Consider the following 21,985-nt stretch of genomic DNA (forward strand, 5'->3'; position numbering starts at 1 on the left):
GTTAAATCAGAGTAAGATACAGCCTTTTTAATAGTGTTAAAGTAACAGTTCTTGACATGGATGTGATTTTTATATGATCAGTATTAGTAACCATCAGTAAGACTGGAAGGTGTAGCTAGATGTGTCCTATGTGATTTCTTGCTTGTGTTGTTCTCTCAGATGTAAGTCGCTTTGGATAAAAGCATCTGCTAAAGTAGTAGTAGTAGTAATAGTAGTAGTAGTAGTAGCAGATACAGTTTAAGGTGTGATGAGTCTAAAAATCAAGTTTTCATTATTTTCTCTGCTTTGTTGAAATGACGACAATGTGTGTTTAGGCAGCTAATGCACCGCACAATATGGATGATGGAGTTTTTGACTTTGGTTGTGACGTGTTGTAAATGTACAGTACGATTATTTAATGGAAAATGTAATTGTCGAAATCCTTTGATCTCATAATTCTAATTTTCTCATAGTATTTTCAGTTCCCTGCTTTATATTTATCATATTCATGCAGGTCTAGTTGAGATGTGGTTAAGGCTTGTAAACGTCAAGGGAATTTATGCATTTTTCTTCTGTTTTCAGATGGAACGAAACCGTTCGTATTTGTGGGGTGACCCGTAATGACGAGAAGAGCGTGTGGCTGGCAGGCGAGTCAGACAAAGAAGTTCACATCGGATTCGCTGTGAGTTTCACTCTGGGAGTTAACTCATGTCATCAATGCACTATTGAATAAAGGCTACTGCATTTACTATCATCGCCACAGCTGAAACGGTTAGCGTTAAGAATGTGAGATAACTGAAAATGCAACAATACTTTGTTAATTTCTAAAAGGAAATTAATTAGGATATTAAGAGTTTAAGAATATTACAGCATATGTAAACTGGATTTGAAATGGTCAGATCACAATTAAAGAAAATGTGAGAGGAAACTGTCAAGACTCTGATGTTGTGCAGCCCACTGTTCTTGAAAATGTAACTCTTGTTTCAGTTTGGCATGGGCCCCAAAACCCGTATTTACTCATCGTTTTGCTCAGTGACCATGAAATGGGATGAGAAAGAGAAAGGACCCCAGATAACGGCTGTGACTGTGGACAAAGGTACAAAAAAAAAAAAAATATATATATATATATATATATATATATATATATATATATATATATATATATATATATATATATATATATATATATATACTTCAACTAATATGACTTTAAATTGGTCTCATGAAAAACAAAATAAGTTATATCTGGCTGTCCATCTTATAAAGAAGTATTAATGTATGAATGATAATTGTTGGCATGTTGACTTGAAAAAACTAGTTTAGTGTTTCATGAAAAATTAATCCAACGATACACGTCCATCCAGAAGTTCTACTTTAACTGCAGTTGTGATGTGTTTGTTTCAGAACTTGTGGTGTGTGGAGACGTGGAAGGCAACATGTGGTTTAATCAACAGTCGGATATTTCCTCATGGAGCAGCGCCAAACCTGTAAGAACAGAGAAACTTTGTCACGTTTTCTTTCTTTCCTTTTAGAACAAAATAATCTAGTACTCTGAGATAAGCCATTAACAATGAGATAAAACACTTCAAATCTTTGTCTTTGTATGTGGCATATTTGATTTTGAAAAATAATTTGAATAATTATTTTTCACATTTTTAATAACTTTCTCCTTATGAATAAGTCAACTCACAAGTTGTTGAAATATCATTTTAAACCCACTTTATAAAGCAATACCACGTCAGACCACATGGTGGCAGCACACCACAAGAAAGTTCATTTGTTGTGGGTTAAGGCACAAGTGCACCTGTGGTGGGACAAAGTGATGTTAAAAAAACATACTAGACTGTCCTCACTTAGCTCTTTTGACAGCACAGCACAGCTGTATGTCCCTATGTGGACAGAAGTTCTGTTATTTCATTTTATTGCTACATACAGTAGCAATATTTCAAAATAGCGGTTGTGTCTTTCAATGAAACTTTCTCATCAGGCGTTAACATAATTAATAACCATCTCTGGTGTTATTGTTCATAATGTGTTGTCAGGCTCACAATGACAGGATCAGCGAGCTGAGACTCACAGACAGCACCATCATCTCTGCCTCCTACGACCGGACAGTGAAGATGTGGGACAGAAGCACCAAGAAACAAGTAAACCTCTTTTTTTATTTAATTTTTTTTCAATGAAATTACCAGAACCAGGAATGAAGCTGAGGAACAGAGATGTACATGTTATATGTGCTCAAGAGTGTGTTTTTATAACCGTGATGATGTGAACCCAAGTTTGTTTTATTTTTGTTGTTTTTTTAATTCTTTTTGCTTTCTTCATGTATAATTATTTTATCTCCCAATTACGGCGACCAAATCCCTCCTGAATCTTTATATCTTATATAATGTCTCATTTGGAGATAATGAAAGCAGTCATGATCTGTAGGGTTATATTTTGTTTTAATACCCTCTCTTAAGATCTGGCAGTATATCCTTAAACTGAAGTTTGTTTTAAGTTGGTCACGCAAACACAGTGTGGCGTCCAAAGATAGTCCCCATAACAACAAATATGTTTTTAATCTGCAGTTCTCTTGCAAAACTCTTATCCCTTAACCTGTTTTTAAATATCATATACAGTTAAATATCACTATCAGAAAACATGTCTGTGGTACTGAGCGTGTGTACCAAAAGTCGCCCAAATTCATCTCTTTCTCTGGCGTTAGGTTAAACTTTAGTAACTGATGAATAACTGGGACTTTCCTCTTCACTGTCTCTTCTCTGCATAAGGTGGGGATGTTTGTGTGTGGAGGTCCCGTTCTGAAGCTGGAGGTGAATCCACAAGAACCCAGTGAGCTGGTCTGCGCTGACGGACAGGGGAAGCTTTACTTCCTGTCCTGGAAAAACTAACTGCACTTGGATTACACTCCAACACCAGAACATTGTAGTAACATGTTAATGCACTTACCAAAGACCATCAAAAATGTTCTCTCTAACTCTAACTTTTTTTTTTCCAATATGCAATGAATGTGTTTATAGAGGGAAGGTTAATGTTTACAAAGGTGGCGGTTTATGAAGAAACTCTTTATGTGGAATAGTTGGTTTTGATTAAGATGTTTTATGTTCAATTTCAAATATTGTTGGAAGTAATATATATGAAATATTGATGATTTCTTTTGTTTTTTCAATAAACTATTGGTTCAAATCATAAATTGAATGTTGGCTGTATTCATTTGAATTCATTTAACAGTCTAAATCTCATCTAAGTTATATAGGTGCATTTAAGTATTTGCATATGGGGGAGTTCAGAGTAGATTCAGTGGTTTTATTTATGAATCACAATTTATTTGCAGGAATATTTTATTTTAAAAATACATTTGTCCCGATCATTAGTTAAACTGGTCAGTAAAACTAGTCAAGTAAACTAGTTATCACTACTCAATATTCTTTAATAAACACTTAATCTTTGGAATATTATACGGCTGTCTTGAAATAAATATAGACTAATATAATCATTTCACAAATAATGTTATCTGCAGTAAATGTATAAATGTTTCCTTTTTTGGCAACAAGCCACAATAAAGTGCAATAAAGAAAGTTTATTAAATGAATTGAACCCAGTTATTCATACTGTTTGATTTATCCATAAGTGAAATTATATGAAAACCTTTTCAATGCTTATTCTGTGTATTTCAAATCCTTTCTTTGATCACGCATGGATCTTATTTTGATTGCACTAACACTCCATGCAATGAAAGCAATGGATTTTTACACAAGACACATACATATTTAAAACAGGGTTTCAAAGTATTATTTGTGTGACTGATTTTAATTACTATAAGTAAATATTAGTAGATTTAAGCCTGTATAAAGTCCTCTCTCGAATGAAGTTTTTATCTCGGAACATTGAACGCTACATTAAAGCAGCGAAGGCTTTGACGTCATCGATTATTAGAAGGGAGGATTTTCCGAGGAATTTGAACACAGCACCAAATGATCTCCGGCCGCCAGGTGAGCGCGGCCACGCCCCTCCCGCGCGCGGCTGTGCAGGTAAAAGACGCAGAAGCGGTTTATCTGGTTTAGAGAGCGACAACTTTGATGAAAAAAAAGAAAACCGGACTTGTGGGACGTCTTTCATCCCCGGACTATTTATTTTTCTCTTATTCCTTTCAGAGTATCAGAGAACAGGGTGGTCCGCAGCACAGACATTACCAATCCGTTCAGGTTGGATGTAAATCTTACCGAGTAAAACTTTTATTTTTATTTGCTGAAGTCGTTTAACCCGAGGAATAACTTCACACTAAACGAGGACAGAGCAGAAGGCTCAATGGTATGTTAACAGCTACTTTTACAATACATCGACAGACATGGGTGGCTTACAAAAATATTTTCTTTTAAGGAGAATATATTTGAAATAAATCCCTTTTTTGACAGGATCGTTATGATAATCTGGATTTGGAGTGTGATGAAGAAGTGGGAACCGTCTCTGTAAGTAACTTTAGTGAACAAAGTTTATTGATGTTTTGTTTGTTCCTTTTCATCCTTAAGGAGCCTCATGTGCTTCTGTACACTTTCATCTCAACCTATGGAGGTAGATTATGATTTTTATTATCTTATTATTATTATTTATTTATTTTATTATTAGTTACAGTAGTAAATGCTATGATTATTATCGGCAATATTGTCTTATTATTTTTTTGTTTTTAATTATTATTATTAGTTTAGTACATTCACACACGTACTATAGTATATAAGACTTGAAAATTCAGTTTCTTTATTTTTAAATGCATCAGTTTTAAAGTTTAGATGACTGAGAAATCCTTTTTAAAAAAAAAAATCGTTTTTCATTTTTAAAATCAGTATGCACATCATGGTCAGGTGACCAGGAAGTGTGTTGTCCCCTTGCTGAGCAGTCTTGGTGCTCAATAGTATAAAGCTGAGTAACATTAAGAGGTCAAGAATATAGCCAGTGAAGCCAACAGTGTGCAGCCGCTGCTATCTTTCCATTGTTGATGAAGTTAACACATGCAGTTGATTACAGTTCTAAGACAGAAAATCAATATTGGCAGCTGAGGCCCCAAATAAAAATTGTGAATTTGAATCGGTGCATCTTTAATCATTGTTTATTTACATGTTCTGTGAGTCCAGCATGGAGGAGCAGACTTTAAATCACAGCTATGGGTTTTGATCACTGACTCTTTGTCATCTCCATTTTGAGTCAACGTGGCAAGCTGAAGCCAGATTACTGGGGAAACTCATCTCATATTCGCTGTATCAGTTCACCAGAATTTGTGTCAAAAGTTGAACTTTGAAACAACAACACCCACCTCCAGTGGAGGTCCTAAAAACAATTACAAGCAGTTACAAACCATAGTGATATCATTTAGTGGTTGTTTCTGTCTCCATCTGTGTATCTCTGAAATGTTTTGCATAGTTTTGGGGTCATTTTGGAACTGCTATTAAATTAAAATTTCTTATTTACATTTAGATGTTTTTGTTGTTTTTTTTTCATCTTGGAAGTCCATTTTGGTCATTTTCTACAATAGTACTATGTTTTATCACATTACATCTTTTTTATGGTTGATGTTCAAATTTGGTTTCTTTAAAGAACCTCACTTTTTCCTTTTGGTTATTTCCTCTCTTTAATGCCATATTGATGCCTCTCTTTACTTTTGCATTTCATTTTGCAGGGACATATATTATCGCTATTTCAATTACTCAAATTTATTTATTTATTTTTTTTTCCTGATGTGTTCTTTGAAAAAATAGCTACCATCTTTGATAAAAGCGTCAGATGCCAAAACTATTGTGGACCATTGCTGCATTGACTCATTTTTATAAGATGTGCAAGTAGGCTGCATAGTCATTTTACCCAGAGATGAAAATAAAATGAACACTTTTACTTTTACTGCCGCCGGGACTTCAAGACTAAACATGAAACGGACTTCAAGTCCAGACTTGACCATGAGGATGAAAATAGATTATTGCATCGATAAATTCACATCAGTTGTACTTCAGTAAGGGCGGCACTGTTGTTGGTAGTGATGATGGAGGGATGCTGTAGCGTTTGTGTAAGGTGAATATTTAAATATCAACCTTTTGTCTCCTTATTCAGCAAAAAACGGCGCTGTTTGGTGGGATGTTCAAGAAAACCAACAAGTCTGCAGAACCATCTACCAAAGCGCAGGTGAAATTTTGTTTGTTGTGCTTTATTTACCTTTGAGCATAAATGATTCACAACATTGAAGAGTTGATAAGTATGAAAGTCAAAAGTAAATTAAAAAAACATTTTTTTTTTTTTTTTATGGTGTGATGGAATTAACTGCTTTTAGTAAGTTTAGTTTGATATTATTTTGTGCTTTATACACTGCCATGTACATTTGAGTTATAACATTTGACAGTCACAGGTTCAGAATATTTGATTACGCACATGTTCACACAAAAGCTTTGTGTCGACTCTGCAGGACAGTTTATCAACAAACGGTGAACTCTCAAAGAGCAACGACAGTCTGACCGACAACCACCACGGCAAGGTGAATTAGCGGACTCATCATTGTGTTTGGTCACTCCAGATTAATGTTGGGTACGATTTCTTAAAGACTGATGTAATCTTGACTGTTCCAGGACAAAGGTGGAGTTTTTAAAGGAATGTTTAAGAAGACGGCCAAGTCTTCTAAAGAGGGTGATCCCCAGGTAAGTGGCTGTTGTTTGAAGTAAATATTTGGAGCATTAGCTAATCCACACATATTTTGGGGGTTTGTTTCACATATTTACTTTGAATTCCTGCTTCTCATCTTTATAACTGTGAACTTTCTGATTTGGAGGAGCTATTTAAAGGCATCTGCTTATCCTCTCCACATTTTTAACATGTTCATAATGATGCACAAACTCTTACTTTTGATTTGATGTATTAATTTTACAATTGATATCTAGTTTGAATGTCTGAAAAGTGTGAGCATGCTACCTTACTTTAGTGAGATTATTTCCCCCTCTTTTCTGCTACCAGGTTGCTATTTCATCAGAAAGCCTCGAGTTCTCCGGCAGCAGCGAGAACCTGACAGAGAAGTCGTCAAAGGTGAGTCCATGCTCCGCTCTGCCCTGTTTTTCTGCGAGCTGTGAAACCAAACTTTACCGTGCTTTTCTCTTCAGGATAAATCGGGTGCAGTGGGTTGGATAATATCTCCCCGACCAGGTCATGTCCGCAGACCTTCACAGGTGAAATAAGAGCTTCTGTTATTTGCACCTCTATAATAAGATGATGGCTCCCTGCCTATTATGCAAAACGTATTATAATTTAATTAAAGATGATCTTTTGTCCTTCAGGACCTTTTGGAGCTCTCGGCTAGTAATGACAGTCTCAACGACAAAACCAGCATCAATAAGGTCAGTATTCTGATCTTTGCATGATACGGGGAAATGGTGTCTACAAACGTTTCAATTTTGTGCACTAAAATAACTCTGTATGCCTGCACACCATTGACTAGTGATGTATCTGTGCCGGCTAACTGCATGGAGAGCTTTTGTTTTTGGTGTTTGTTTGAGGGAGGCCAAACTTGTCTGCATCAGCCTTTTGGATGAAGTGCTGGCAAATGCACAACACGCTAAATCCCTGCCTGTCCACCGGACTGCCATCACTGTTCAAAATACAAAGGACCTATAATTTTAATTTAGAAAAGGTTGTAAACAAAGCAAGTCCCTTGGAGTAGTGGTTTCTCACTAATATCATGTTTCTGTGACTTTCTTTCTACCTCAAGGAGTCAGGGGGGATGTTCAGTGGGATCTTTAAAAGGTCCCCAAAACCCAGAAGAGCGGGGGAACCATCACAGGTATTTGTTTAGTGTCTCACTTCTTTTACTTTTAACAGACTGGAAATGAATATCAGTTGAACAAGGATTTATGTCTCGCCTTCAGGAAGACTTGTCAGCACAGAGTGAGCTTTCAGAAAGCACCGACAGTCTTTCTAACACTAAGGTTTGTGAAGACTAGTTGGTTAACTTTTATAAGCAACTACACACAAAGGCACAAGTACAGCACAAGTACAAAGTGCCAGGGATTTTTTGAGATGAACTTACATTGATCGATAATTTTACGCTACAAGCTTGTGTTTACAGTCTTTTCTCATCAAACAGTACGTTTTCCCAGAGAAAATTTCATTTAAACTGTAGTTTTGATTGAACTTTCTTTCTTCAGGAGTCAGGAGGGATGTTGAGCGGTATGTTTAAAAAAGCCTCAAAGCCCTTTGGTGCAAGAGCAAAATCTCAGGTGAGGTATTTAGAGTTTTATCGTACCGTGGAGGTGTGATGTGAGCATTTCTAGTTCTCACCAATGCTCTTATTCCTTCAGGAGGATTTGTCTGCAGCCAATGGGCCTTCTGGCAGCACCGACAATCTGTCTGAGGGCCACACGAAGGTGAGGGTTCGCAGCCGCCTCCAGTCTCTGATAGACCAACCCACACCATTAGTGGAAATAAATACAGCATAGTAAATGCTGCTTTCTTGTTATGTTTTCAGGAGAAAGGAGGGATCTTAAGCGGCATGTTCAGGAAAAAAGGGGCCAAATATCAGTCTCAGGTAAGACATTAAGGAGTCTCAATCAATAGTTTTGATCTTAGATGAGGACAGAGGGAGGAGAGGTGTGGAGGTAGTGACTAACTTTTAAACTAATTCTAGAAATATTGTCATTACAGATGAATTATTTTCGGTCGTTATCACATCTTTTACGATTTTGGTTTTTAAAAGCTTTTTATTTTTTAAGGAATTATTTTTTTTTTTTTTTGCTTTGTTTACTAGAAACAGCTCTGCTTTTCAGCCAGGGTGAAGTGTAGGGAAACCAGTAACGGCCCCATGCTTGTATTTCCCTCCACAATCATTCGTGTAACTTTCAGGAGCATCTTTCCACAGATTCCTTTTATTTCCATATGTTGCTCCCTGATATCAACCTGCAATCTGCTTTGTCCTCAGCCAGTCGCCTCCATACCAGTGTATTTTGTAAAATACAGATGATTTCAAGTAAAATAACTGTCTTTTTCATTTTATTTGTTACTTTCTGACGGTGTGCGGTGTCTCTTGGTGTAGGATGATTTGTCTGTGGACGATGAAATCTCTGCCAGCAACGACAGTCTCTCAGAGAAGCCTTCAAAGGTCTGTCATTGATCTTTTCTTTTTGGAGTCATTTAGACCTGCATGGCATGAAAAACAGCAACTTTAACGGTAGCTGTGATGATAACAATGTGAGAATCCACATTTGATGATGTCTTGTTAACAGCGTTGCCAAGCTAAAAGTTGCAGGTGTAGCAAATATGATTCGATGACCTGCTGCTGTATCTTGTATAAAAAGAGAAAATGAAAACCAAAAATGTGCAAAATTATTATTTTTTTATTTATTTACAGTTGTTGGCTCTGCCATCCACTTTAGTTTACATGTTTTTACTTGTTCATGTGTAGATGGCTCTACAATACTGTACAAATAACATCCGTTTGTAACATTGCCTGCTTTGAATTGTCTCAGAGCGGAGTTGCAGCAAAGATCCTAAAGAATCCTTTCACCTCATCATCTCAGGTCATTGTCTGATATTAACTGCTATAATTGCATCTACAATGATTTTATTGCCGTGCTTCCTGATTGGTGATGTGCTCTGTATCATATCAGGAAACTGTAAAGACTGAAAGCTCTGGAGACTCGAATGCCAACAGTTCTGCTGCACAAACGCCAAAAGCTAAACAGGTTGGTGTTTTTTTTTTGTTTTTTTTTTTTGTTGGTTTGGTCTTTTAGATTTAACATATTTGTTACTCAGATTTTGCAGGTGACTTAAATAGTATTTTTTTTTTTTCATAAATTACATTAATTATCTTTTGATCATCTGGATTTTCTCTTTAGGGTAAACCCATATAAATAACTATATCAAGTTTTTTATCTTTTTTTTTCTTCTTTAGAACGGCTTGAATGCAATGATGAAAAGCACATTTTACACTGACAAAGAGGTGAGAGCTGGAGAATATCATACACTTAGCATCACACCAGTGCCTTACAGACAGAAGACATCAAACCTTAATGACTTTTTCAAACTGTTAAAGCAATGCTATTCAGTCATTGGTCACGTTATCATTACTGTTCGTCAGGCTTCATTAAGACATGCCTGAGAGCGTGACAGAGAGACGGAGTACGTGCACCAGTTTGCCAGTTGCACAGTGTTTGATATTACATCATTAAGTACATCACTAAAGCCCTCTGACATTCAGCTTTCTTTACTTTATGCAATATTGGAAGAGCTAATCATGTTATCATGACAAGCATGCAGTTGTGTTTACTTGCTAGAGCTAATTTGTTTGTAAGCCGTTATTAAAATCTTTTATTGTCATCTCATTCATGAGGTTTAATTCGACAACTAACAACATACTTGTTATGAACTAATGATAGACCATTTTTATGGTTGTTGGCTATGCAGCAAGCAAAGCCACAAAAGCATCTTTGGATGATTATAGAATGATTCCGTTGGTTATTTATTGGTCTTAATTAATAAAAAAATTACTTATTCTGCAGGAAAAGAGCTCCAGCACTGATGAAGACACTTTAGAAAATGGAGATAACCAACCCAGTCATAAACAGGTTTGTTAGGATTTACAAAAAAAAATGTTTGTTTGTTTGTGCTTCTCTTTTTATTTCTCTTTGGGCTTTTATTTCCCCTGAGTTTTCTTGTTTTGTCCTACATTCAGAGTAAACTGGCTGGGGCAATGACGAAGCTTAATCCATTTCGAGCTGCAAACAAAGTAATTATACGAGACTAATCTTTTGAGAAATTACAAGTATTTTGAAAAATGTTATTCCATGTAGCTCCATTCACAAGTTTTTAATAAAGTGATTTCATTTTTTTGTTTGCAGTATGAGAAACAAGCTGGATCCGATGACGAGGAATCTGCCGTGACCAGTGAGAAGTTACCAAGCAACAAACCGGTGCTTTTATATTTACTGCTTTTATATTCAATTCATTTTTTTCCCTAAGGAAAAGTTTGTTGCTTCACATTTGTGTAATTGGGTGTTATTCATTTTTCCAAAATTAGTATAGAATTGTGGCAAAGAGAGACGATTGTAAAATGTTCTGTTTTAAAAAGGACCTGAAAAGAAATGACTGTTTTCTGCTTTTACATCGGTTTTCTCAACATATTCAGTTACATTTCCCAGAATCTTTAGTTTCAGTGATTTATGTAACAATGATCAGGTTCAGTTGTGATTAACGGCAGACTAAGTATTTACATAATTCTTATGTTTCGGTAGTATTGATTTATTTTGATGATGTGCCTCCCTCTCAGAACTCCATGGTTGAAGCCATGTCCAAACTGAATCCATTCCGCTCCGCAAATAAAGTAAATATTCTAGATAATCTGTTGGGTCATGGTGGAGGTGTCGGTGCTAGTCTCAGTTATGGTGACGGTGCTTTGATGGTGGTGATTCATGGTTTTTACTGATGTCCCACACACGTGAAGGACCATCCCTGTGGTTATGAATGCTTTACCTACCTTAACCAGTCAAAGCTGTGGACACACCTGCTCTTTCAAAATGAATAAGCAGGTGTGTCCAAACAACAAATACTTTTAAGGAAATTGTACAACATATACAAGTCTACTGCTGGATTATTGGCAAAATGTACAATGTTATTGGCCTCTCTGCAGGTTTTAAGTTTGAGAACAGTCAGTAATGAGTGCTACATTACATTTATTGATTGGATCATCTATTTAACCCTCCTATTGTCATTCTGATCCCAGATTAAATTGTGTTTTAACTCAACAACTATGTATACTTTTATTTAATAAAAGTATATTTGCCTTAAATTCCATAAAGAAGGGAAAAGTTCGTGCAGGTTGGCTGAATTAAATTAAGTCTCTGAACTGATTAACAGTTTATACTATAAGCTTAAAGCATCGGTCACACGGTGGGGTCATTTTTAACTACAGAGGACAAAAAGTGACAATCAGGAGGACATTACAAGAAATTGCTTCAGTTTTCCTAATATATTATCTTTATGTAAGACATCGAAGACCTCTGTGCAACAGTTGTTTTTATTTCAGATAAATTCTTTGCATCCCAAATAAAAACTTAGAAAGTCACACTGTTGTATTCCTTTGTGATGGAGAAAAGTCAAATTACACCCTTAAAACTCTTAAAAAAAGGCAAGTTTTAAGAGCCCCATTTGACTGGACTTGACTCCATAAGAAAGGAAGTAAGTGGCTGTCATGGTGTAGAGAAATTGCATCTGAATCTCAAAACCGTTTGTAAAAACACTGGTATGGTCCTAACACTACACAAGCCAGGGTTTGGTTGATGCAGATTAAAAGCTTGTATTAAGTGTCTTTTTTTAAATTATTTTTTCTTTTCAGAAAGGCACAGAAAACACAGACATGACAAAAGAGAAAGAAAAGCCAGATGAGGTCAGTATATTTATTCCACTCGTCAGTGGCTGCAGACATTTACACCAAGCTGATCCACTTCTGAAACACCCCTTGTTCCTAAGCTCCTCCTCTTCCATAACTCCACCACTTCCTCCTGCCCACTCTCTCTCAAATCTTCTATTCCTCCTGCTCTGTTTCCCTGACTTACTCTGGTATGTGTGTTTGTGCGCGCGTGCGTGTCAATGTCCTTGCCAGGTCAAAAGTAATTTGATCCAGCCGGAAAGGACGACAAGAAGTGAAACACCACCAGTCCGTCCCAAACCAGCTCAAGAGGTTCGCAAACAGTCAAACACAGCTCCTACTCTGTGCCTTTTTTTTTTTTTCCTCGTCCCTTTTTTAAGCTGATCTGACTTCTTCTGTGTGCACTCTATTGCGGTGCAGAAGATGAAGGCGGCGTCCACAAATGACAAAGTAAAACCCAGAAGAACTGAGGAGAAGGTACAGTTTGTGTTTATCAAGAATCTGGACTGCTTCTTTCTGTCTTGTTCAGAGTTTTATGTTTGTTATACATTTACACATTTGCAGCAAAGCAAAGCAACAAGGCTACTGAGAGCTTTGCTTTGACAGTAAAAAGGAAAAATCTTTAGAGACTCCAAACCCTTAGAGGAGATGACTGTGGAAGAATAGTGACAGTGTTTCTGTTCTATGTGTCTTTTTGTGTTAAACCTGTACATTGACCCTTATGTGGCTCATGTAAGTGTTCCTGTTTAATATCGGGACATGAACAAAACTGTGAGACATCTGAAGCAGAACAACAATCATGAGGTGTAAAACATCAGCTGATGGATTTGATATTTCTCTGTTGCAAAAAAGGAAAAATCCCCGTCCAGTCAAAGATGGGTTCATCTTCTGAAGAACTGAAATTTCTCCGTACTAGCTTTTAGCCTCAGATTACATCATGAAGGAATGAAATGTGACTTCATGATGAAACAAGTCAGATTTATATAGTAGTTGTTTAATTACATGAAGAAACTTGAGTTGGCTCAATTTCTGGTATTGAAAAGTGCTCACTTTTTCTTTTTTCTTTGAAAAAGACTAGATCTTGTAAAATATTACAAGTTTGTTTGATGTAACTGATTACATGAAATTACTCCAGAGCCAATCGGATGATGAAAGTGCCAAAGAAGGTGAATCTGCTGGAAGAACGGACGGCAACGAGAACCATCCCGAGAACAAAAAAGTGAGTTTCTCTCGTCACTTTTATGGGTTCAATATGATTCACTACCTGATTTAGATTTTAGTTTCTCATCTTTTTTTAAAGTGTTTAATTATGTTAGCAAAATAATATGTATGTTAGTGTATGTAAATGTGTAGGTAGGTATATATAATATTCCTCCTCACTGTTGAAATCATCAATATGAGATGACACCTGCTGTTAAATGCAGCAGAGAAAAAAAACTGTTGTGCTTGAATCTAACTTTTCCAGTTCAAGCTTCCTTATCTGCGCTTTCATGCCAAAGACACGTGACGCCCTCAGGCCGTTAGCAGTAGAGCTCGCTGCTGCTGCTGCTACTGCCGTTGTTGTTGTAGACACATTGTGCTAACGTTTTGGCTTAGTAAACTTGTCAGAATCCTCACTTCATACTCTGCTAAGCTGTTTTTATTCCCCCTGAAATATAATAAAAATACATTTACAAAATTTACATTTACTCACATTTGCTTTTTATTGACTGGAATTAAATGTCATTCCTTGGGATTTTCCTGCATTTATCACACGGTCATTTGTTTTTCAGACCAAAGAGAAAAAAACCAAGCGCCACAATCCCTTCATGCCTCGTGCTGCAATTGAGGTAGGTGACAGCCTGTATGCATTAACTGGGTTTAAGTTACTGTTATATTAATTACCAGATAGGAAGCAAGGAATTTGTTTGATATATTGTAATGTTGACCTGTTTTGGGCATTTTTTTGGTTATTTACATCAGGCTGCATCTGATGATGAAGGGCTGAAAGATGATGATGATGTTGCATCCAGAGAGGAAAAGAAAGAAGAGGGCAAGGATGAAGCTAAAGAGGTGTGTCACCTTGTTTTGATATCCTCTTATTATATTTGTGTGTAATGCTGTTGTCAGAGACAAATTTTGACTGCAAGTACTGAAAATGTAGCAATATTTTTTACATTTCAGACCAAAGTCAAGAAGAAGCCCAAGAGACTCAACCCCTTCATGCCACAGGTTAAGGTAATCTTCAACGATGTGACATGTCCAAACTTGATTCTCCTTTATTTTTAGCCGTGTGTTTTTTTTTTGTTTTTTTTTCCCCTCCTCCTCAACATGGCCCAAATTGAGCTGAGCCATCTATGAAATGTTTTAAAAACACTTTTACACTATTTATATATTTGCAGGGTAATTTACTAAAGAAAATGCCGCAAAAATATTTAAATAAACATATCGTGTCAGATGGTAGGAAGTGTGTCAGAGGGAGGTGTGGTTGGAATCCCCAGAGGTCATTGGGAAGGCTTTGGAGGGTTAGTTGCCTGGCAACATTGTGCTGAAGACATCACATGCAGTATTGGCAGGTAACACCAGTGAACTGTTTGAGTAGAGAGCAGGCATGGAAACTTAGAGCGCAGAGGTGCCCCTTCACTAGTTCTGCTGCAATACAGACCCATTTTGGAAAAGTTCAAATACTTTTTCCCGCATGTAAACAACTTCCAAAGGCTTTAATCAACTGGACTTCCTTTTATTTGGTTCTTAAAGATATTTCGCTTCTTCAAAGTATCCTCAGTTCGCACTGAGGGTGACTTCAGTTGTTGGAGTTGGTATGACCTGGATGACTGAGTCTACACCAGCGTAAATATCTTTCCTGACTTCATGGCCAGAATTACCAGCAGAACCCCAGGGAGCAGATCAGAATCCAAACCAGCATAGACAAATTTTAGTATATATATTTAACAGAAAGAAAATCAGTAAGAAAATGTCAAGATGGAACAACCTTATAGTCAAGTCATAATACAACATATCCTTAAAAAAACAACTTTAAATGGCTTTGTCTTTGACATTTAACGAGTCTGTAAAGTCCACAGAGACACATGACCAGTGTTTTACAATTTTGGTTGATTTTAACTGGTAACATAAGAAAGAAGTGGTCAGACTTGTTTAGATCTCTTCTTCTTTTAGTCTAGTCTCAGAGTACGTTCCTCTTATTATCTTACAGCTTCCTCTTTAAGAAATAAAACAACAATATATTTTCCTCTTACAGACAAAAGAAATCCACTGATTTATTTGAATTTAGAACAACGGAGGGAAATCTGCTCTAGAGGTCATTAACATGTGGGGATGCATTTTAGTACCAGGAGAGAACGGATGTACTCACAACTTTACACTAGCATTCGTTTGCATGTTATGGCCAGGTCAGAGTCAGCTGGAAGCTGCACTGCATTAGTTTTGACTGTGGGTACATCTGTTAGCCTCTGTAAGAGACTGGCAAGATGATTGGCATCATTGTAGTTTTGTTCAATTTTATTTTACTGTATATAGCGTAGCAGATGTTGTCTCTAGGCATTTTCCAGAGACCCAGAACATGAAGCAACTATTAAGTAAACACTGGCAGGTAAAGACTCTCCTAGTGGGGAAAAAATCCTTAAAAAAAACCTCCCCTTTAGGAGGGAAGAAACCTTGAGCAGGACCTGGCTCATAAGGGGGGAGGCTCCTGCCGGAGGCCAACTGGGTAGAGCAGGAAAAGGGAGATCAGACAGAGAGAATGAAGAATAAAAAGAGGAGAGACATAGACACAATGGTTAACTGGTGCACTACAGGGATGGATATATAAGCAGATTTAGACAGCAGACACTGGTCACAGGGGGGGACTGCAGTTCATGAAGTCAGTAGTTATCCAACAGATATCTAAACAGACAGGTAGAAGCAAGCAGTGGGATGATCAGAGGGTGGGACTGCAGGTCAGCATGCAGCTCTTGAAGCTCTGGCCTGCAAACATGCACAGAAGAGAAAAAGAGGGGGAGACCAGCACAACAAACTACAAGAACAATTGAGAGCAATGATGGTTATGAAATACTTTTAATTAATAACTGAGAAAGGAAAGAGAAGGAGGTGTCCCCCTGCAGCGGAGGCCTATAGCAGCATATCTAGAACGAAGCTCTGTTTAAGACGACCTGCTCTAGTCTGGTCCTGTAGCTGCAGCTATGACAGCTACAAGTATAAGAAACCAATTATCTGATATAGTGAGTTGTCAAAGAGTTAAGAAAAGGGGTGCTTATGGGTCTGATATGGAAACTCTTCAACAGGAAGTTATGTTTTACCAGATAAACCACAGCTGCTCCAGTAAGAGGGAAGAATCAAACAGTTTTACAGAAGGAGCGGCTCTCTGACAGAAGGGATCTTTATAACTAGCATTGGCTTATTTGTCTAAATTATAAATAAATAAATAAAAATGCTGTTATTGTAACTGGTATGGTAATCATATGTTATAATGGAGTCCAGGCTAGATAAGACTTGTTTTACAAAAAATTATTGGGCAAAAAAAATGACCACCATAAGAAATGCGATTTATTGGAAAGTGTGCCAGCCCAACTGGAGAGCAGCAGCAGCTGTTTTGATCCTCGTAATTCTTTCGGGGGATTTGAGATGATTTTGCCATCCATCTGTACCTTTTATTCCTGCCAACAAAAACTGTGCAGAACTGCCATGTCTGCAATGTCTGCATAGCTGAAATTCCAGGAGTGTCCAACATTTATGAGCAAATCGCTGCACAGGTTTTATATCGCTGAAAGGTTTTCTTTCATCTCCTATATAAACTACAAAATGCATTCATTAAAGCTGAGCAAAGCTGCTTTTATAAAAACAAACGTTTTCATTTGTTTTAACTGATTCACGTTTTTAGATTAATTTGATCAATGTTGACCATCTTTTACATTAAGAGCCAATGAATCTGTATCTGTAAATGCTCAAAAATAACCTGCACATTAATGCATTTTATTTGTGTGTTTTTTGCTTTAAGGCCAAAGTTGTACAGAGGCAAGCACAAGATGGGGCTGGGGGCAGCGAAGAGGTAGGAAAAATGAAACAATTTTTTTTTTCAAAATGATTTGAGATCTTATCTTTATCTGTCTTATCTCACTGACAGAGCTGTAAAACTAGTCACATTTTTAACCCCTTCCCACCCAGAGTATTGGACTACCAGGGTCTGTGTTGAAATTCTGGTCATTGTGGTTTAGGATTACAGCAGATCTGTTTCAGTTACTTAACCCCCCCCTCCACCCTGATAACAGCTTCTCTCTTCAAGTCAGTACAGAGTTGGTCTCCAGGGTGTCTGCTCTCCTCCCAACGGAGACTGGTGATGTCAACATGTGTTGAACACCAACATGTTTTTTTTTTTTTTTTTTGTTTCTTTTTTCTTTGCTTCTGAAAACCGCCCCCACACTGTCATGGGTGTTTGTACAGGTTTCTACAATGAAAGATGAGAGAAGCTGCCCAGACTTGTTTTTCTGCTTCATTTTTCAGTGTACATGAAGTCTTTGATTTTTATTTTTTATTTATTTATTTTTTTAGTTTAGTAGTTTAGTTTTTTTTAGCTTTTTATTAGTTTCTTTTTTTATCAACACTCAACACACTCAATCTTTATAATAGAATATATAATATAATAATGGAATAACATGTTGATTTCTGTTAAACTTCTGTCTCACTCCCACATTCAGAGATTGTGTGGTCAGAACAAACAAAAATTTGATATGGGATTATATATCAGGATTATTTTGTGTTTTCTCAGAACGACAGGTCCTTGTTTGACCGGCTGGAGGACTTTCGTCTTGGCCCCTCACGGCCTGGAAACAGTCAGGTTGGTCTTTTTGCAAGGAAATGTGTCAAAACATTACAATTATAAAACTTTCTCCTGCTCCCGTTTTCAAATAGTCATAAAAATGCTTACTCATACAAACCTCATGCAAATTTCAGGATTTTGAGGATCTCATGAACTGGTGGAAAAATGTGGAAGGTAAGTTGCAGGTTTTTTTACGCATTTGTTTTTTCTGCAACTCGAGAGCTGTGTTTATTGAATTGGTTTAAAACATAATGTTATTTAAAGTTTGTGAAGACAACAGCTTTGACCCTCAAGCAGGCTGCTTGTTCAAGGTTGTTGCTCATAATATGCCTCAGATTGAAGACAATAATGTACAGTTTGATGAAGGCCACTTCCTGTTTGAACCAAACAACACCCACAAGCACAAAACCCAGCTAAAAGAAGAAATTATTTTAAAAGATTGGTGTTGAAGAACCTGACCAGACCACACGCCCATGAACACAAAGATGAGCTGATGGTGTTCTGCAAAAAATGAATGCTCAGACTTTACGAATGCAGCCTCATATACTGTAGATATTATTCTCTGGTGTCCACATGGTTTTGTTCTTGCATTGCATAAAATATGATCTAAATAACTTACTTTACTAATTTACTTTTACTTTGCCAGCATGGGAGGACACGCCTCAAGATGATGACATGACAGAAAAAGAAGAGGCCAAGTGAGTGAATACCCCTATAGCTATATTTGATATATAATTGGTTTTGGTCTCTTTCAGAGTTGTCAAAATATTTTTCTCATATTTGCTGAAGTCTTGACCGTTCTGATTTTCTGGAGCTCTAAGTGTATTTATTTCCATCACCTAAGCAGAGTGAAATTGAAAATAATGTTAGAAGATTTGTTTGTCTGAACTGATCTAACTAAGCTTAACTTTACCTTCTCAGGGCTTTTGCCTTGACGGCAGAGAAGGTGCAGAAGGGAATCCGTGTCTTCAACAAACTTTTCTCGGAGCGAGCTGAGAGCCTTTGGCAGCATGTCATCGATCTCAACGCCATCGCAGACGGTCTGGACAAGTTCAACAAGAACACAAAGATTGCTCAAATCACTGGTGGTTCCACAAGTGCAATAGGGGGCGTCGCCACCATCGCTGGCCTTGCCCTGGCTCCGGTTACCATGGGAACTTCTCTCATCATCACGGCAGTCGGACTGGGTGTGGCCACTGCGGGCGGTCTTACGTCAGCCGGCGCTGGAATCTCCAACCAGGTCAACAACTCAATGGACCGCAAGAAGGTGGAGAAGATTGTGGAGGACTACCAGGAGAAGATGCTCGACCTCAATAAGTGCCTGACCTTCATCAAGCAGGGGATTGAGAACCTGCGCAAATTCGACTTGATCAAAATGAAAAAGAACGCCTACAACCAGGACTTCCCTGCGCTCACTAGTAGTTTCTATGAGGACGGTGCCATGGTAGGCAAGGCGATCCTCATCAACGCCAATGAGATCATGCGTGTGGTGCAGATCGCCAATGTAGCAGGCAGCACGGCGGCCAGAGCAGTCCAGATCGCCAGCATGGCCACCGGCGTGCTAACGGGACTCTTTGTGGGTATGGACATCTACTTCGTAGCAAAAGACTCTAAAGAACTCAAGAAAGGGGCAAAGTCAGAGTTTGCTGCCAAAATCAGGGAGGTTGCAACGCAGCTGCATGATGGTTTGGTGGAGCTCAACGGCATACGTGAGGAGCTGCAATCTACCACGTCAGAAAACAAGAACGAGGAAGATTCCAAAGCTTTAGACAATGAAAAGAAAGAAAAAAGTGACAAATATGACAGTTCAGATGAAGATGAAATTGACCGCATTAAAAAAGCCATCAAGAAGGACATTGAAAACAGGGATTATGAAACACAAGACTGGAAAACCTCATAAAAGTGCATCATTATCCTCCAGGAAAGATTCAAGCAGTGTCATAACGCCACAGTTCTTTAACATTTTTCAAAGCATATTGCAGTTGATTTTTTTGGTGGTTGTTGCCAATTTTTTTTAAAGTTTAAACTACAATCAGGTGTCTTTTTAAAGCTCTTCATAAGAGATTTCAAACTAATCCGAAGGTATCTTAACTTTTCTGTCAGAAAACTGACTTTAACAGCTCATCACGTAAACTACACAGATACTGTTTGAAACTGACATTTTCTTCAGTAAACTGGATTATAAGGTTTGATTAAATTACACATTTAGATGGTCACATCTTAATGAAAAATATTCAGTACATTTCGGACCTTAATATGAACCTTAAAGCCTTTCATGTTTTTCCTTAAATGGGACATGTGCCTTGTATTTATAATGCCTTAGGAGTAGGGTGTGATTATAGTCTGGCCTTTGACGGTAGCGAAACATCCTCTGCTGTTTTGTGAAGATATTTATTAACTTTATAGTGGGTTTCACACTAATGTTCACTACAAAAAGTGCAGCTGCACCATTAACAGTTCATGTCATCTCTTTGCTGGAAAGATGTTGGAAACTATGCATCAAAGAAGTCAAAATATGCAACACAACTAACAAAGATAACAGTTTTACGACTAATTGTCTATACCTTTAGACCTGTTTTACCGAAGTTGGTAGTATTCAACCAGTTAAGAATACAATCAGCATTATTTTGTCTACGTTTTTAGCCATACTTTGTAACTTTATCTGTTTGATGGCAGTTTACAGTGCTATTAACTGATATTTTGTGAATCTTCTTTTCCCTTTAATCTCACTAAAATCTATAGATCCCAAGGGATTTTTGCCAGTTTTAGCCTAGCCAGCTGATTTCATCATGTAAATTTAAACCTGAGTGTCGTCGGGTTTTAATGTCGTTTTTAGCTGCTAATTTCAATGTTGCTTTTTTTTCCCACTTTTTATTTTGAGCTGTTGGACATTTAGTGATGGTTCAGATTGGTCAACGACTGGAGAACTGAGTTAAGTTTTAATTAAATCAACAGCAGGACAACACATTTATGAAGACTTTCTTTTCATTAGACTTTGGAATAAAATCATTATGTCCTGTCTTTTCATTAGACTTTGGAGTAAAATCATTATGTCCTGTCTTTTCTGTATATTCTGATGGTGTCAGCTGGTCTGTGGTCTGTCAAATATAAATTAATATTTATCGTTCTTTTCCTACATGGCAAATTTGATCTGTCTGTGATACTTTGAATGTGCAATATACTGTCCATAATTAAGAAATATGAATAAAAAACTAAAGCCTAGCTCATTTTATTTTTGTGTTGCTCTATGAAGGCTTTTGTGAAGATCTTAAAGTTGTGGGCAAAGACTTCATTAAAAAACAACAGAAGAAAAACACTGCACACCCCCAGAGGTGGAAATGATTCAGATATTAGCAAGTAAGATGAATTTGAAGAGCCATTCTGCTTGATTTATCATGTGAGATTTGAACAATAAATGTAGCTGAATTCTTTCAACTGCAGTGGACAATAAAGCACTGAATTGACAGATGACTGAAATCCATAAAAGATGCTAGATGACATGAAACTATACAAGCGTGCTTAGATTTTCTCTGTATGGTCAGTCTGGTAGTAAATTACGTACTTAACATGTACTTAACATGTACTTAAGGTGCTTAACTTTATTTTGTTGATAATTATTTATACTTTAACAGAAATGTAACCCTATATTTTTATGTTGTTCCATGAGTTTGCTTTAACCACAAGTTCCACCAGGAACACACATTATTGGTGCTTTTGCAGCTATATTTTTGTACATTAATTTCCACGGCTTTGGCTACCAATGAGAGCACAGTAAAAAAAGGCTTTGAACCCTTTTCAATGAATTTGGG

The 21,985-nt window shown here is 37.2% G+C and overlaps 2 protein-coding genes across 7 annotated transcripts in view; both read left to right on the forward strand.

Annotated features, from left to right (window-relative positions):
- tep1 (telomerase-associated protein 1) overlaps positions 1-3,172 on the forward strand; it is a 30,506-nt gene extending 27,334 nt beyond the window's left edge. For all 3 annotated transcript variants that reach the window (XM_061731921.1, XM_061731920.1, XM_061731922.1), the window contains 5 exons: positions 562-661; positions 967-1,075; positions 1,384-1,466; positions 2,022-2,126; positions 2,751-3,172. In XM_061731921.1, the coding sequence (XP_061587905.1) occupies positions 562-661; positions 967-1,075; positions 1,384-1,466; positions 2,022-2,126; positions 2,751-2,870 (517 nt within the window). In that variant the 3' untranslated portion in view covers positions 2,871-3,172. The remainder of the gene's footprint in view (positions 1-561; positions 662-966; positions 1,076-1,383; positions 1,467-2,021; positions 2,127-2,750) is intronic.
- An 896-nt stretch (positions 3,173-4,068) lies between these two features.
- apol1 (apolipoprotein L, 1) lies at positions 4,069-21,419 on the forward strand. 4 transcript variants are annotated; one of them, XM_061731923.1, is made up of 33 exons: positions 4,069-4,290; positions 4,395-4,448; positions 6,076-6,147; positions 6,425-6,493; positions 6,585-6,653; positions 6,967-7,035; positions 7,110-7,175; positions 7,284-7,343; positions 7,715-7,786; positions 7,872-7,931; positions 8,151-8,222; positions 8,304-8,369; positions 8,471-8,530; positions 9,035-9,100; positions 9,468-9,518; positions 9,609-9,683; positions 9,893-9,940; positions 10,500-10,565; positions 10,673-10,726; positions 10,839-10,910; positions 11,267-11,320; positions 12,332-12,382; positions 12,599-12,676; positions 12,785-12,841; positions 13,500-13,583; positions 14,137-14,193; positions 14,327-14,416; positions 14,528-14,581; positions 17,358-17,408; positions 18,126-18,194; positions 18,311-18,350; positions 18,823-18,874; positions 19,098-21,419. In XM_061731923.1, the coding sequence occupies exons 1-33, from the start codon at positions 4,288-4,290 to the stop codon at positions 20,074-20,076; spliced, it is 2,940 nt and encodes a 979-aa protein (XP_061587907.1). In that variant the 5' UTR covers positions 4,069-4,287; the 3' UTR covers positions 20,077-21,419. The 4 variants fall into 4 exon arrangements, with proteins under 4 accessions (XP_061587907.1, XP_061587908.1, XP_061587910.1 ...); XM_061731924.1 differs by having other exon boundaries at positions 12,785-12,836; positions 13,498-13,583; XM_061731926.1 differs by lacking the exon at positions 11,267-11,320.
- Positions 21,420-21,985: the final 566 nt, after the last annotated feature.

This window comes from Cololabis saira, chromosome 10, assembly GCF_033807715.1.
Source record: "Cololabis saira isolate AMF1-May2022 chromosome 10, fColSai1.1, whole genome shotgun sequence".
Lineage (NCBI taxonomy): Eukaryota > Metazoa > Chordata > Actinopteri > Beloniformes > Belonidae > Cololabis > Cololabis saira.